Source organism: Capra hircus, chromosome 26 (genome assembly GCF_001704415.2).
Source record: "Capra hircus breed San Clemente chromosome 26, ASM170441v1, whole genome shotgun sequence".
Lineage (NCBI taxonomy): Eukaryota > Metazoa > Chordata > Mammalia > Artiodactyla > Bovidae > Capra > Capra hircus.
Window position 1 is genome coordinate 34,647,396 of NC_030833.1, and position 15,640 is coordinate 34,663,035.

At 49.2% G+C, this 15,640-nt stretch overlaps 1 protein-coding gene across 6 annotated transcripts in view; it reads left to right on the forward strand.

The window, feature by feature from the left end:
• SORBS1 (sorbin and SH3 domain containing 1) overlaps nt 1-15,640 on the forward strand; it is a 203,717-nt gene that overhangs the window by 83,353 nt on the left and 104,724 nt on the right. For 5 of the 6 annotated variants that reach the window (XM_013975107.2, XM_018041191.1, XM_013975103.2 and 2 more), the window contains exons 4-5: nt 6,864-6,932; nt 12,186-12,314. In XM_013975107.2, the coding sequence (XP_013830561.2) occupies nt 6,864-6,932; nt 12,186-12,314 (198 nt within the window). Of the gene's footprint in view, nt 1-6,863; nt 6,933-9,549; nt 9,646-12,185; nt 12,315-15,640 lie in introns of all 6 variants that reach the window. The other variant, XM_018041190.1, reaches the window with a different exon arrangement.

The following is a 15,640-nucleotide window of genomic DNA, read 5'->3' on the forward strand; positions in this document are numbered from 1 at the left end:
TCCAAAGAATAGCAAGGAGAGATAAGAAAGCCTTCCTCAGTGATTAGTGCAAAGAAATAGAGGAAAACAATAGAATGGGAATGATTAGAGATCTCTTCAAGAAAATTAGAGATACCAGGGGAACATTTCATACAAAAATGGGCTCAATAAAGGACAGAAACAGTATGGTCCTAACAGAAGCAGAAGATATTACAAATAGGTATCAAAAATACGCAGAAGAAATGTACAAAAAAGATCTTCATCACCCAGATAACCACGATAATGTGATTATCAGAGCCAGACATCCTGGAATGCGAAGTCAAGTAGACCTTAGGAGGCATCACTATGAACAAAGCTAGTGGAGGTGATAGAATTCCAGCTGAGCTGTTTCAAATCCTTAAAGATAATGCTGTGGAAAAAAAAAAAAAAAGATAATGCTGTGAAAGTGCTGCACTCAACATGCCGGCAAATTTGGAAAACTCAGCAGTGGCCACAGGCCTGGAAAAGGTCAGTTTTCATTCCAATCCCAAAGAAAGGCAATGCCAAAGAATGCTCAAACTACTGCACAATTGCACTCATCTCACACGCTACAAAGTAATGTTCAAGATTCTCCAAGCCAGGCTTCAACAGTACATGAACTGTGAACTTCCAGCTATTCAAGCTGGATTTAGAAAAGGCAGAGGAACCAGAGATCAAATTTCTAACATCCGCTAGATCATTGAGAAAGCAAGAGAGTTCCAGAAAAACATGTACTTCTGCTACATTAGCTATGCCAAAGCCTTTGACTGTGTGGATCACAACAAACTGTGGAAAATTCTTCAAGAGATGGGAATACTAGACCACCTGATCTGCCTCCTGAGAAATCTGTATGCATGTCAGGAAGCAACAGTTAGAACTGGACATGAAACAACAGACTGGTTCTAAATCGGGAAAGGAGTACGTCAAGGCTGTATATTGTCACCCTGCTTATTTAACTTATATGCAGAATACATCATGAGAAATGCCAGGCTGGATTAAGCACAAGCTGGAATCAAGATTGCTGGGAGAAATATCAATAACCTCAGATATGCAAATGATACCACCCTTATGGCAGAAAGTGAAGAAGAACTGAAGAGCCTCTTGATGAAAATGAAAGAGGAGAGTGAAAAAGTTGGCTTAAAACTCAACATTCAGAAAACTAAGATCATGGCATCCAGTCCCATCACTTCATGTGAAATAACGGAAACAGTGACAAACTTTATTTTCTTGTGCCCCAAAGTCACTGCAGATGGCGGCTGCAGCCATGAAATTAAAAGACATTTGCTCCTTGAGAAAAAAGCTATGACCAACGTAGACAGAATATTTAAAAGCAGAGACATTACTTTGCCAACAAAGGTCTATCTAGTCAAAGCTTTGGTTTTTCTAGTAGTCATGTATGGATGTGTGAGTTGGACAATAAAGAAAGCTAAGCAGTGAAGAATTGATGCTTTTGAACTGTGGTGTTGGAGAAGACTCTTGAGAATCCCTTGGACTGCAAGGAGATCCAACCAGTCCATCCTAAAGGAAATCAGGCCTGAATAGTCATTGGAAGGACTGATGCTGAAGCTGAAACTCCAATATTTTGGCCACCTGATGGGAAGAACTGATTCCTTAGAAAAGACCCAGATACTGGGAAAGATTGAAGGCAGGAGGAGAAGGGGATGACAGAGGATGAAATGGTTGAATGGAATCACCGTGTCGATAGACATGAATTTGAGCAAGTTCTGGAAGCTGGTGATGGACAGGGAGGCCTGATGTGCTGCAGTCCATGGGGTCACAAAGAGTTGGACACAACTGAGCAACTGAACTGAGCTGACAGTAAACTTGGTATTTTAAGTGTGTGTGTGTGTGTGTGTTCAGTCACTCAGTTGTGCCCGACTCTGCGACCCCGTGGACTGGAGCCCAGCAGGCTCCTATTTGATCAATGCTGACATGTGTATACACCTGATAGCATTTCTTAATCTGAGTGACTGTAGCAAAAGTAAACGTATTGACCATAATTGCCCCAAGGAATGAGCTAATCCATCACTTCCTTTATCAGGGCAAAACCACCCTTTTGCTATGTTTCTGGTAGCAAAAATCAAAACCTACACTGAGCAGTTTTTAATTTAAAGTTGGGGCAGAACACCTGGGCTAGGGAAGACAGAAGGGAATAGGTAGGTCCCTGCTTGTGGTGCAGCCAAGAGCTGTCAGCTTTCCAGCCAGGATGTGCGGCAGAGAAGTTTCCATCTGGAGATCGAGGCCCACCTTGGCTACTGTGTGCTCCCTGGCACCTCCCGAGCCCTGCAGGCCGGGTGGGCCACAGGCTGACCTAGTGGATAGCTTGCTTAGGCACTGCCGAATCCTGCAATGTCTCCAGAGTGTTATCAGAGACCTCTGGAGGTGAAAACCAATCCTTCCATGTATTCACATTCACACGCCCTTTCAGCTGAATCCCAACCCTTGCCGGACAGCGTGGGCTTATTGGGAGGAGAAGGGCCCCGGGTGGGTCAGCTCAGGGCCACAAGTACCACCCTGCAGGCTTTGGCTTGTGGTGAACCCTTCTGTAAGATGGCCATCAGGAAAGGATCGCCTAATGGGGGTTTGTGAGGATTAAGTGAGGCAACACTTCTGAAGTGCTGAGCTCTGTGCTGCCCAAGGCCTGACCAGTGTCCCATCCGTGGGTCATCAGCCCAGCTTCCAGCCTTGCAAGGAGCAGGACTGGGCTGGTCCTTGACTCCGTGATGTTTCTGCTTCATGAAAAGGCTGCACTCCAGTAGCCCCTGCTCTGTAACTCAATTTTTCTTCAATTTTAACTTCAATTTTTCTTCTCGTTGGGCTTTTTGTTCTTGCTGTAATTTAAAATAGGCCAGCACTTCCCCCCAACACCCAGAGTTTCTTGTCCTTCTAATATCAGGATTAACCTGAGCTGGCATCACCATTCCTGGCAGAAATAAGGGCAGACGAGGTGGGCAGGGAGGGGCCGTGGAGGATGAGGAGATGCCCTTGGGACTTCTCCCCAGGTTTTCCCTTAGGCGTGGTCCTGAAAGGAGGCATTTCCTAGGCAGAGTCCAAGAAATCTGGACCCTTTGACACGATAATTCCCCTCTTGGGAATGTCTGTATTAATTTGAAGGAAACAAAAACATCACCCCCGTGAAGGTGGGGAATGAGCAGATTCATTTTGTGTGTTTACTTGATGGGAGATTATACCACTCATAAAAATGATCATCAGGAAGAAGGCAGCTATGCAGAAAATACTTGTTCTTAACCTTTGATGGAAAGGGCAGCATGAAGACAATGCATTGTCTTTATTCCTAGTTTGAGCTGAGCTGCCAGTCATCAGGGCAGGGCTTTACCTGCTCATCTCCTTTTGTTCTCCTGCAGATCCACAAAAGTGGGCATGGCTTACCACTCCCATTCTAGAGATGGGGAAACTGAGGCCCTGTGTGGCAATGATTTGTCTGGGGTCACCCGGCTAGTGACTGCTGAGGCAAGCAACTCCAGGTGGCTGGTCACCAGCACACTGTGCTGCAGAAGTGAGAGTCTGTGGTGATGGAATTATTTTTCCAAATTTCTTCAAGTTTGGTTGTTTGAGTTTAAGGGGGGAAAAAAAAAAACAAGAAAGGAAGAACATGGGTCTGGGCCTTGTGGAAGCTCTGAGGCGGCTGGCTTGGGGATGCTCGTCCCATTTTGTTCTTTGTCCCACACCCTGGGGCTACTTCAGCCAGATAGGGAGGCTCAAAGCCAGGCCTGCAGTCCTACGAAGGAGACCATCAGGAGAAATGAGGGCAGGTGCATGGGGCTTGGATCATTGTTCAGTCACTTGGTCATGTCCAGCTCTTTGTGACCCCACGGACTGCAGCATGCCAGGCTTCCCTGTCCTTCACCTTCTGGAGCTTGCTCAAATTCATGTCCAGTGAGTCGATGATGCCATCCAACCATCTCATCCTCTCTCCCCCTTCTCATGCCCTCAATCTGTCCCAGCATCAGGGTCTTTCCCAATGACTGGCTCTTAGCATCAGGTGACCAAAGTATTGGAGCTTTAGCATCATCCTTCCAATGAATATGCAGGGTTGATTTCCTTGAGAATTGACTCGTTTGATCTTGCAGTCCAAAGGATTCTCAGGAGCCTTCTCTAGCAATATGAAAGCATCAGTTCTTTGTCACTCAACCTTCTTTATGATCCAACTCTCACATCTATACATGACTACTGGAAAAACCATAGCTTTGACCGTATGGACTTTTGTTGGCAAAATGATGTCTCTGCTTTTTAATACGCTATCTAGGTTTGTCATAGCTTTTCTTCCAAGGAGCAAGCCATCTTTTAATTTCATGGTTTCAGTCACTGTCTGCAGTGATTTTGGAGCCCAAGAAAATAGTCAGAAAAGATAGGGAAGGAAAATGGATGATATTTCTTTGACTTTTATTTCTGGCTTTCTGCCAACACCCTCTTCCATCCATCCCAGAAATGTAGGTGCAAAGGGAACTTTGGAGAACTAACCTTCTGTAGATGAATTGGGGGCAGTGCACAGGACTGGCCTGTAGGGCCAGTATCAGGTGGTCCTGACTGCTATGGTTGGAGGGGGTGGGAGAGGGCAGCGGCCTTGTTTGCCTCTGGATCCAGGAGTACCCGGGCTGACCTGTTGGTGTAGTTGATGTCACAGAGGCTGATTATTAAGAGCCCAGGTAGGATGACTGAGTCTCAGCCAAATTCGCTACTGGGGTTTGGGGCATTTGGGGAAATAGAATTTATATAAGCCATTATTAGAGTATATCTGATTTGTATATAGAGAGTATTCTATATATAAAAGCCATTTTTTATTTTAAAAATAAATGTTCATCCCAGCTGGGTACAAAGAAGATAAGTCATGGGATGGACCAGAACAGACTTCAAATCCCCTCTTAGTGATCTTAGAGCCGGGCATCCTTTCTGAGCTTTAGATTTCTTACCTATAAAATTAGAGTTATTAACTCCTAGCTCTAGGGGCTTGGATATTAAGGATAAAAATCAGGTGCTAATTATGGAATGATTAGCAAGGGCCCTTAGATCGGGCAAATAAAGGCTTTATAAAACCGTGGCTGTTATATCTGTGGCTTGGTTGGCTCTTGGCTGCTTCCCTGGTATCTCAGACAGTTAAGAATATGCCTGCAATGTGGGAGAACCAGGTTCTATCCCTGGGTCAGAAAGATTCCCTGGAGAAGGGAATGGCTTGCCTGGAGAATTCCATGGACGGAGGAACCTGGTGAGCTACAGCCTGTGGGGCTGCAAAGAGTCGGGCATGATTGAGCAACTAACACTTTTGGCTCTTGGCTGCAGCGGAGTCACCCCAACTTTGCTGATCACGTGTCCTGACCCTTGTCTTCTCCGGGCTTCCACCATCAGTTCTGGGATGGGGAACTGGGTGGCGCTCAGGCTGCCAGTGGGCAATGAGGGTCTCAGTGTCTTCAGCTGAGCAGAACTTTGAAAGGTCTCCACCAACAACGAGGTGACATTCAAGGTAAACCTTGAGGTACAGGGGGTTTCCCCAAGGTAGAAGAGGAGGCGCAGGCCTTCCTGGCTGAGGGCCTCTCAAGATCCAAGGCCTGAAGATCAGAAAGCATCTGATTTACTGAAGAGGTTGTGAGGAGACCGTCATGGTGGGCAGGCGCAGGAGGGAACTGCTGCTGGAAAAGGGCTGGGACCAGTGGCTGAAGGGCGTAGAGTCTGGGGTGAGTACCCAGGCTTTGTCCCTGGGTAGCTGTTGGCCCCTGGGTCTTGCATGTCAGTTTGCTTTTAATCATCACGAAGGTCAATTTGTTAATTTGAATATAACCACTTATGCCACTATACAGGCCATCTCACTTACTAAAAAAATTATATCCCGAACAATCATTTGTACGTTAGGGGGAACTTGATTCCAAGTTCAGTTTTTTTTTTCCTCGTAGAAATGATAATGTAAATGATTGACTTCCCAGGGAACTTGCCTGGTGCTCCAGTGGCTAAGACTCTGAGCTCCCAATGCAGGGGGCCTGGGTTCCATCCCTGTTCGGGAAACTCGATCCCACGTGCCAGGATCGAGAGAGCTCGAATGTCGCAACTGAACATCCTTAGTTGTGTGCCACAACTAAGACCCAGTGCAGCCCAATAAATTAAAAAAAAAAAAAAAAAAAAGATTTACTTCCCAACTCTAGACTCCAGTAGTATTTTTATTTTCAAATTAGAAGTGAAATGCAGTACATTTAAAGTGGAGGGTCTTAGAAAATCACATTGCTTTGTTCCATCTTGTTTTGCCCTGCACCCTGGGGATTTTCAGCCCTGTGGGGTGTAGGTGGTGGCCTTAGTGTTGCAGACTGAGGGCTGGGGTGGAGAAAGGGGCAGGACGGAGCCAGGGAGAGCGGTCAGGGAGCCAGGTCATCTCCACAACCAGAACACAAGAGCCGTGGCTGGGGACTGTGGGCGGGGGGCTGGGCCAGCGTGGCTTCCCTGGCTGTAGGTGTGGGGTGGGGTGGAGGGAGGTGTCACAGAGCCTGAGGTTCTATCCTGACTGTCCGACAGCTCTCAGGATTCACAGGGATGCTTTTGAGCAGCCTTGGAATGGTGGATAAGCCTTTGTCAGGCAGGAGATGCCACTTTGAGGGAATTAAGATATATTTTTTTAAATGTCAGAAGTGAAACCAAGCCAGGAGACCAGAAAATATCACTCACAACACACATCCCATCCAAACAGCTTTTGCATCCTCCCTGGTTCAAGCCACAAAGCATTCTCAGAGCTCTCCCATGACGCTCCGGGGCCCCTTTCCAGGCCTGAGAGAGCCCCCGGGACCCAGAACTTTTCCCTGGCAGGACTCACAGAGGGTGGGAGATGTGATCACAAGCCTCATGCTCTTACTCTTTCTTTCTTGCAGAATGTGACGTGGGTGCTTCCAAAGCCGTGGTGAACGGGTTGGCACCGGGCAGCAATGGGCAAGATAAAGGTAAGGCTCTCGAAGGGAAGCCTGGCATTTTTAGAAAGAGCAGGGCCTGGGGCCACCTGCCTGGTGGGAACAGTCACTGGTCTAGTTAGGCTATGACCTGGAGACCTGTTCCCAGGCTTTCTGAGACTTGAGTCTGAGGCTGCCGTTTCCCACTGTGAGGTGACATGTTAAACTGTTCTCAGCTCACAGGATGCTGCGAACCACCCACCAAATCACAGAGGCCTATGTATATGGCATTCATCAGCCCGCAGTGTCTCTTACCTGGCATCTTACCTTCACTGGTGATAAATAGTGACATATTCAGCATCCTGACCCTGAGGCTGGAGCCTAAATAGCTGAAATAAATCATTTTGGTGACATTAGTTTCATGGGCATCCTCCCAGGTTTTGAATTTTTAAAATTTTAGGACAAAAGATGCAAGTGTGAAAGGAATGATGGATAGGATGACCTTTGAGGTCCCGTCTGTCATCCTATCTCTCATCCTGAACAGCCAAGCAGCGGGATTCCCACGTCACTCTTGCAGTGAGAGGAGGCAGGGGTTCGAGTCCTGGCCTGCCACTCAGAAACAGACACCTCTTGGGAGGCCCATTGTCTTTATGGCTATGAGTTTCCTTATCTAGAAAATGAAGAAATTTGATGATCTGTAGTATTTTTCCCTTCTTGAAACACAGGTTCCAGTGACTCTATCATCCCGTTATGTCTTATGGTATCAGAGAGGGAGGGTAGAAGTCCTGTCATCGGGCTTTTGAGTCACAATGCACCCTCTCTCAGAGTACGTTTACAGTTTGACATGTTTGGACTTTGTCTGTAATTACTGTCTGGGTCAGCCAAGTATTGCCTTTGAGAGAGGGTGAAGTGGAAAGTCAGAAAGAGCAGCCAAGAGTGAAGGCGTGGAGACAGGAGGGGTGGGGAACCTGGGCCGGTGGGTTAGGGGTCCCTGTGCAGGAGGGGTCCTGTTGTCCTGCCCTTTGTGCCTCCCTGCCTGGCTGCCCTCCTCCTTACCTGGTGTGGGGCAGTGTTCCCAACCTCGGCCAGGTTGCTGAGGGAATGTTGAAGGGCGGTGCCCTTAGGGGAGTGTTAAAGAATCTTTTGAGGAAAGCAGGGAGATGTGGGTGTCTTATGCTCACTGTCAACCCCAGCCCTGTGAATCCGTCAGGAGACTTTGGGGGTATACGGCAGGGTGGCAAGTGGAGGTGTGCGCCACTCTACTCTCTCCTCGATAAGACCCACCTTTGGTCAGAAAGTCAAGGCAGATGCACCCTGGAGCCATCAGGGCAGCCTGGGGTAGGTAGTCACTGTCGGGCTCTGGTCTCGCTCTCTTCCTTCAGCACTGGTTGACTCTGAGCAGCAGTCTTGCCTCTTCCTCTGAAAATGGAAACAAATACCTCCCACCCAGCCTCCCAGGTGGCCCAGGGAGCAGTCGGTAGGATTGCTGTGAAAGCACGTTTGTATCTGAACACGTGCAGGATTGTTGTTGTCACTTCAATTCTTGGCGGCCAGATGACTACCATGCGCCTCGTGGAATGGCAGCCTGGTGGACTGGAAGGTGAACTGCCCATTGCAGGGGTCCCTCCTTCCTCCTGTCGCCGTGGCAAGCCCGTCAGCACGATATTGATGCAGCTGTGACAGGCGTGGTTCCCAAACAGCTCAACCACCCCCTCCTCAGTTATGATGTGGATCTGGGGCCTGGAGACCTCTGGGTGTTGCCTGTTGGTGTGATGTTGGTCCATAGCATGTGAGCATCCACCTCTCTTTATTTGCTTCCACTGGGATGGAAGGAGGTCTCACAACATGCTTGTGAGAAGGCGGGTTTGGGAAAATGCCCACCATTGTGATTCCAGAACCTGGGGAGGCAGGGGGCTCAGGGAGGTCTGAGCACCTGGATTTGAGGTCAGCAGCCTCTGCCCGCATACCAGGCAGTACCCCAGCTCAGGGAGCTCAGCTGCTGTCAGCGTCCTGGGCCAGACACGTGGGCACTGCCCAGAGTCTTAAGTGTGCATTCGGACACTTTGGCAAACTCTTGCTCAGGAAGGGGTGGGTTTAAGTAGACCATCTGCTGCCCAACAGATGGCCATTCTGATTTGCCTGGGGCCAGAGGGCTATGGTTGTCAGAGCAGGCCCAAGACCCCAGGAGTTAAGATCCTGGAGTAGCAGCTATGAGGGCCGAAAGGACCAGGCGACTCTCAGACTTGTCCTTCCTCCACTCCTCTGCGGGCCTTGAGCTGTAACTCTCCTCCAAGGAGCCTTCTCCCAACTCAGACAGCCCAGCCGTCTCCCAGGGGCCCCGTGGGCCCCACTTGGTCTCCCCTTCCTGTTTGCCAGGCCATCTGCGTCTCTGTAAGTCCATTTGCCCAGAGCCTTGGCAGGTTCCTGGCGTGCCAGGCGGCACAGGCACTGGCCAGCTGCATTTGGGGTACAGCGGCAGGAGGGTTCTGCCCACCCGGGTGCAGGACTGAAGAGCGAAAGCGGGCTATTTTAAGTTCCTGCGTCCACTGCTCTTCCCATTGTTCTCTGCGGGCGACTTCCTCCTATTGTCCCTGCCGGTTCTTCCACTGCCTGAGGGTTTCCCAAATGTTTTTTTTTTCTGGATGCACCATTTACCCTTTTGTGTTTTCAGCAACTGCCGACCCTTTACGTGCACGCTCTATTTCTGCTGTTAAAATAATCCCTGTGAAGACAGTGAAAAACTCTGCAGGCCTAGTACTCCCTCCAGGTATCTCTCCTTGGGTTGGTTTCTTTTTTATTTTTATTTTTTCATTGTTAGCAGATCATGCATGATCTTCTTTCCTTCTAACAAAGACTTGGAGGCTTAATTCTTGCATGTTTAGGAGCCATTCCCTCTCACTTCTCTGGCTGGTTTCCTTTCTTCTGTGTGTGTGTGTGTGTTTCTGTGAGCCGTGGGCAAATATGGAAAGGGGCTGACAGGTGCTTTGCCCTTCCCCGCTTAGGGAGAAGGTCAGTCCAGAGGCTGAACGTTGATTCCAGCTGGTACAGGTCTGAGCCCCTTGGGCGACTTAGGTTCTTCCTAGAGGTGCCAGCTCCCCAGGGTTTATTTAAAATTCCACTGTCCCCAGGAACTAACGTGGCTGTCCAGGGCATTTCTGAATTGGGCTGGACTTGAAGCTGCTGCCTGATCAGGCTGTGTCTCTGGGATGCTGGCAGGGCCTTTTCCCTGAACACTCCCTCCCCCGCCCCCAGCACACCCCTGCATTCGCTCCCTGCCTCTCCTCTCTGTGGAGCCGGTACAGTTCGGAGCTGGTAGAGTTCAGATGTCAGGTTGTAGCTCATAGCTCGTAGTGTTGTAGCCACACATTTCGGGAAACAAACTCACTCAGAAGGACAGTGCAGATAGTGGAGTGCAGTTTATTACACCGGCGGGCCCAAGGCAGAGTCTCCTCTTAGCCAAGGACCCCGACCAGTTTTTGTGAAAACCTTATATACCCTAAGTGTACTTGCTTAAACCCACCTCCCCAAATTCCTTGAAACTAGTCTGAACAAAGGAAGAGAAAGATAAAATCAAAGTTAACCCGTGATTCATACGCCTTAAGCCTAGGTAGTTAACAGTGGACAATTATCCATAGGCCTGTGGTCATACCCCACTAAGCATAATAGAATGTATAATTCTGTTTGGTTACACAGATAATTAGGGTATTCTTTTAGGCAATGGAGAATCTAGGTATGGGCCCTGGGGCTCTTCCATCTGAGGGGCCTGGTTTTCTAGTTGGTATGTTGTTCCCATAGATTCTGGGCATATAGCTCAAAGTCTGGTCAGGCCCAAGGTACAGTCCTGCTTTCCAAATGGAGCCTGTTATGTCTCTTTCCTCCTTCAGTAGCTTCCTCCTGCACAGCATGGGACAAGTGAGGCCCAGGTGGCTCTGTATTCCCAGCGGTGGTGCTTTCAGGAGTTGGGCCCACCTGGCTGTGTACACAGGACCCTGTGGATGGGCTGGCTTTGTCACTGTGCCCCTCACCCTTTTGAAAAGCCCATGAATCACGTTTCCCAGTATTTCCCTGACATTGGTCACTTATCCTGGTAGGATTGGACAAGTCAGATGCTCTTCAAGGCCGCTGCCCGCTCTGCTGAATGTGTGTTTTGTGCAAGAGGTGCTGATGGAGCTGATCAATCCATTTTGTGACTAATGATCGTTCTGTTTATGCTGTCGGAAAGGGGGCTGCTGAGTGGGAAGGAGGAGCCAAGAGACTTGGTATTTCTCAGCCGTGGCACAGGAACGGGGAGGAGGTGGACATCTGAGCCCACATCCTGCCTGCTGCCCACCTTTAACTTTCCCCACAGTCCCACTCATGACAGTTTTAGGCCTGAGATCCAGGCTGGGCCTTAAGAACTTGGAAAACTGAAATTCAGCTCCACTCAGCCTCACGGAGAGAAACGGTCAGCACGTGTGCCTCCCAAGACTGTGGTCTGCTGGTTTTCTTGCCTCCTCCTTACTGATTTTCCTGGAGGGTGAACAGCCCGTTTTGAAGCCTATTTTGAAATCCTCAGTGCAGTTCTGAAAGATGACCTGGGTCTGCTGTGAGGCCACTGTGAACTGTAGGAGGGGTCAGGGCCCAGGGAAGGCTCGGCTGGAAGTGCCACAAACACTGTTCCTCGAAGGATTTAGCGTTTCTAGCCGTTTTCTTTGGTGCAAATTTTCTTCATTAAGTTTGGAATGTGAAGTTCCGGGCCTCGTGATCTTTCTCCCCAGGCAGCACATCCTGTCTCACCCCTGCAGGGGGCTTGGCTTGCTGGCACAAGGAGATTGTCTTGCTTTTTCCGCTGAGGGACTGCTCTCAGCAATGATGGTCTGTTGAACCTTCACCGAATGCCCTGTGCTGTCAACTTGCTCTTTTATTAGAAGGATGGTGTGGGAACTTGAGATATCTTTTATAAATTCTTACTTGAACTGTGCCTTACTAATTGGCCAGAAATCTGCTCACCAAACTAAACTTCATTTAATAAAAGAAATCAACCTGCTTTGGTTTGGAAATATTCCCAGCCGACATTGTAACGCATCCATTGACTCAGAACTCACTGTGCCTCCATTCACTCCTAACCTCATGATGGGTGGGAATCCCTGAAAATATGATTTGTCCCTCTCCACCATCCACAGATTAATTTTCATTGACTGCAAGACTCTGCCTGTTTGTAACCAGGTTCATCTCATTCCCCAGCTGGACCAAATTGCTGGCTGAGTATAGGTTTAATTCTTCAGGCGCCCTGGATTCAGTCTCCCCTTTTGGATCTTTCCTTTTCAGACATGGATCCGACAAGAATCTGCACTGGGAAGGGAGCGGTGACTCTCCGGGCCTCATCCTCCTACAGGGAGATCCCAAGCAGTAGCCCTGTGAGCCCCCAGGAGACCCCGAAGCAGGAGAGGAAAACAGGTGCGCTGCTTTGGAGACCTAGGGGTGGGGGTGGGAGGGCGCGGAATCCATCGGCTGCCTCCTGATTCTCAGGGGCCCCTGCACAGTCTGCTCCTGTCCCTGCTGTGGTGGGTGATGATCACTGCCCTAAATGAACAGGTACTCACTGGCTTCAGGCAAAGGCATGGCAGCAACCACTGTATTCTAGCTTTTGATGGAAAGTGGGCAGTCTGCGGCTCTGCAGACTGTGTTCAGGAGGACAGAGAAGGCTTAGGGGTCTCGGGAGGGAGTGCTGAGATAGCCTCCAGGTTAGGCTTCTCGGAGCCCATCCCCACTTCTGGGAGCTCAGCTGTGACCATCCAGGTGGGGCTGGGGCAGAATCCCAGGGAGACTGAGAAGTGTAGGTGGCTTTCTGGCCTCATTAGCTCCCAAGAAGACAGGAAGGTGACCTGAGGCAGCAGGTCTGCAGAGCATGTCTAAGGCCAGTGCAGACCAGGAACCGAGGGAGGAGACAAACAAGCCCCCTCCCCGCCCCATCCCGTCTCTCAGGAAACCCGGGTGCCTAGAGCTCCACATTGTGGTGGAGACCTGGGACTTTGGATTGGTTATTTTTAAGAAACAGTAGACACAAGTGCGTGCATGCTAACTCACTTCAGTCGAGTCTGGCTCTTTGAGACCCCATGGACTGTAGCCCATCGGGCTCCTCTGTCTATGGGATTCTCCAGGCAAGAATACTGGAGGGGGTTGCCATGCCCTTCTCAGGAGCTCTTCCCAACCCAGGGATCAAACCCAGGTCTCCTGCATTGCAGGCAGATACTTTACCATCTGAGCCACTGCCCAGATCTGGGATTTTGGAACATTATAGATGGGATTCATGTCCTGCCTCCGCCCCCTGTTGGCTATTCAGCCATGGATGAGATAGGTGGTCTCTCTTAACTCTGGTGAACCCATCTGAAAAATGGGGTTGAGAACTATACCTGCCTCCCAGCATTGTTGTGAGGATGAAGTGTGTAAAGCGTTTCGTGCCACACCTGGTGGCATGAGATGAGCTGGCAGACCTTAACCTGCTCTTAGCAGGTTATGATGGTTTGGAACTCTCTGGGGAGCCCTTTCTGCAGCCCAGGTGTTTCTGGGAGTTGGGAAAGGCTGACTTTGAGGTTCCCCAGGCACTGTTACCTTAGGCTGGGGCAGCCCCTTTCCAACCTGAAGGGCAGTATTTCTCATACTTCAGCCGATCGTATCAGAATCACCTTGAGTGGAGAGCCAAGTTCCCAGAGCCTAGCTCAGAGTGCTAGGCTTTATGATTCCTACCTGTATGCCTGAGGTGGGGTCCGAGGTTTTGCCATCAGGTCATGCTGATGCTGCTGGTCCCAGGACCACATCTGAGAACTCTCACTATAGTGGATGGGTGTTTTCTCCCATCTTGAAGGAAGGAAATGCAGAGAGAAAATGAATTGGGGTGATGACCACTTCCTTGGGGCCAGAGACGTGCAGACTCTCTTGGTATGGTGGGGAATGGTGTGCTGTGATAGATGGAATTATATAGGATGAAGATGGTCAGTGCCCAGCATCCTGGAAACCTGACTTTCTGTCCATCCCAGCCCATGGAACAGGCACCAAAGCAGATATCCAAGGACAAGTCCAGGCTGAGTACAAGCCCTATTCTGGTGTGTTGGTCCCCATGGAAAGCTGCTTTATCCCTAGGCTCAGGGGAAGGTGTAAGTGGCCTCCAGCACTGTAGGCTGACAGCAGCTTCTTGACTGTATTCCTAAACCTAACTCTTGCCCTCCTGAACCTAACTCTTGCCCCACTACAGCTTGCCATTCTGGTCTCAGGAAAGGTGGTGACATTGGGAAGATCCAGCTCCCAAGCTGGAGGACCTCTGGGGAAGAGAGAACCCTAAGGGATAATTTAAAGAGAAAGAACAGACTGCAGCCCCATGTTCTGATAAAATAACCAATCAACTGCCTGGCCCTTCCTCTGGTGGTGAATGGGACGAGAAGGGGCCTTGAGCTCCCCCTGGTGGTCACAGTGTGGCACAACACAGAGCCCCGATGTTACTCTGCCTTGCCATCTGTAGGCTTGCACTCCAGTACTATGCAGTGGTTTGGGCACTTTAGGAAGCTCTCTCTAGTCCCCAGATAATTCTATATCTTGCAGATTTGTAACAGCTAATTTAAATTTTAAAGGATCTTATTTTTTAAATGGAAATACCTTGAAGGATTAGGGGATGGCTATCAGTCATTCACATGAAAGTGAAGATGTTAGGCCCTCAGTCATGTCTGACTCTTTGCGACCCCGTGAAATTCTCCAGGCAAGAATACTGGAGTGGGTAGCCATTCCCTTCTTCAGGGGATGTTTCCAATCCAGGGATCAAATTCAGGTCTCCTGCACTGCAGGTGGATTCTTTACTATCTGAGCCACCAGGTCTCCCACATTGCAGGCGGATTCTCTACCAGCTGAGCCACAAGGGAAGCCCAAGAGTCCTGGAGTGGGTAGCCTATTCCTTCTCCAGCAGATCTTCCTGACCCAGGAATTGAACCAGGGTCTCCTGCATTGCAGGCCGATTCTTTACCAACTGAGCTATCAGGGAAGCCATATCTTACACTAAATTTAATCTTTGTAGATTATTTTCTGCCAGATAACAGAGATCATTAAATCCAAATCAGCAGACATTCATTCTGCAGCATATAGGAGCTAAACATCACCAGGAGTCACCAGGAATTGTGATGAGAAAGGGAGAAAAGGGAAAAAATTTTAGGTGCATTATGCGAGCACAAAAAGCAGTTTATTCCAACAGGAGAATCAGGTGTGGGCCCCTACTTCACTGTTTTCTGACCATGCATAATGTCACACGTTTGAAAGACGAATGAAGGGTGAAGGTTCAATGGTTTCTAAGCCTTTCTAGTTCCAAAATATTTTGTAAATTTAGAAGTTTGGAAATTAAACTGATACAGGGTCTTCTTCACTGGAGACAAATTCAGGGTTGTATACCAGGCCAGTTTGGGTGGAAAGGAAAAAGCTGGGGTTGAGTGGGAGGCCAGGGAAATACACTGATTAGGTGTCTAACAGCAATAAGTTAGCACTGGAGGTGAGTTTAAAAGAGGATGCAGCTCCAGTGAGCCTTTAAGGACTGGAGGGACATTCTTGTTCTCTTATCCTTCGGGTCCTTGGTGAGCATCCTACTGTCTCTTGACTCTGCTGGGTGTGTGTGCCTCTCCAGCCCTACTCACCCCTGCCTACTCCCTTCACGTGAGCCTCTGAATGACAACTTGCTGGCCCACACCAAGCCATTGGGCCTTGAATCGCCTCATGAAAACAGTTCTCAGCTGTGCTTGCAGGCAGCC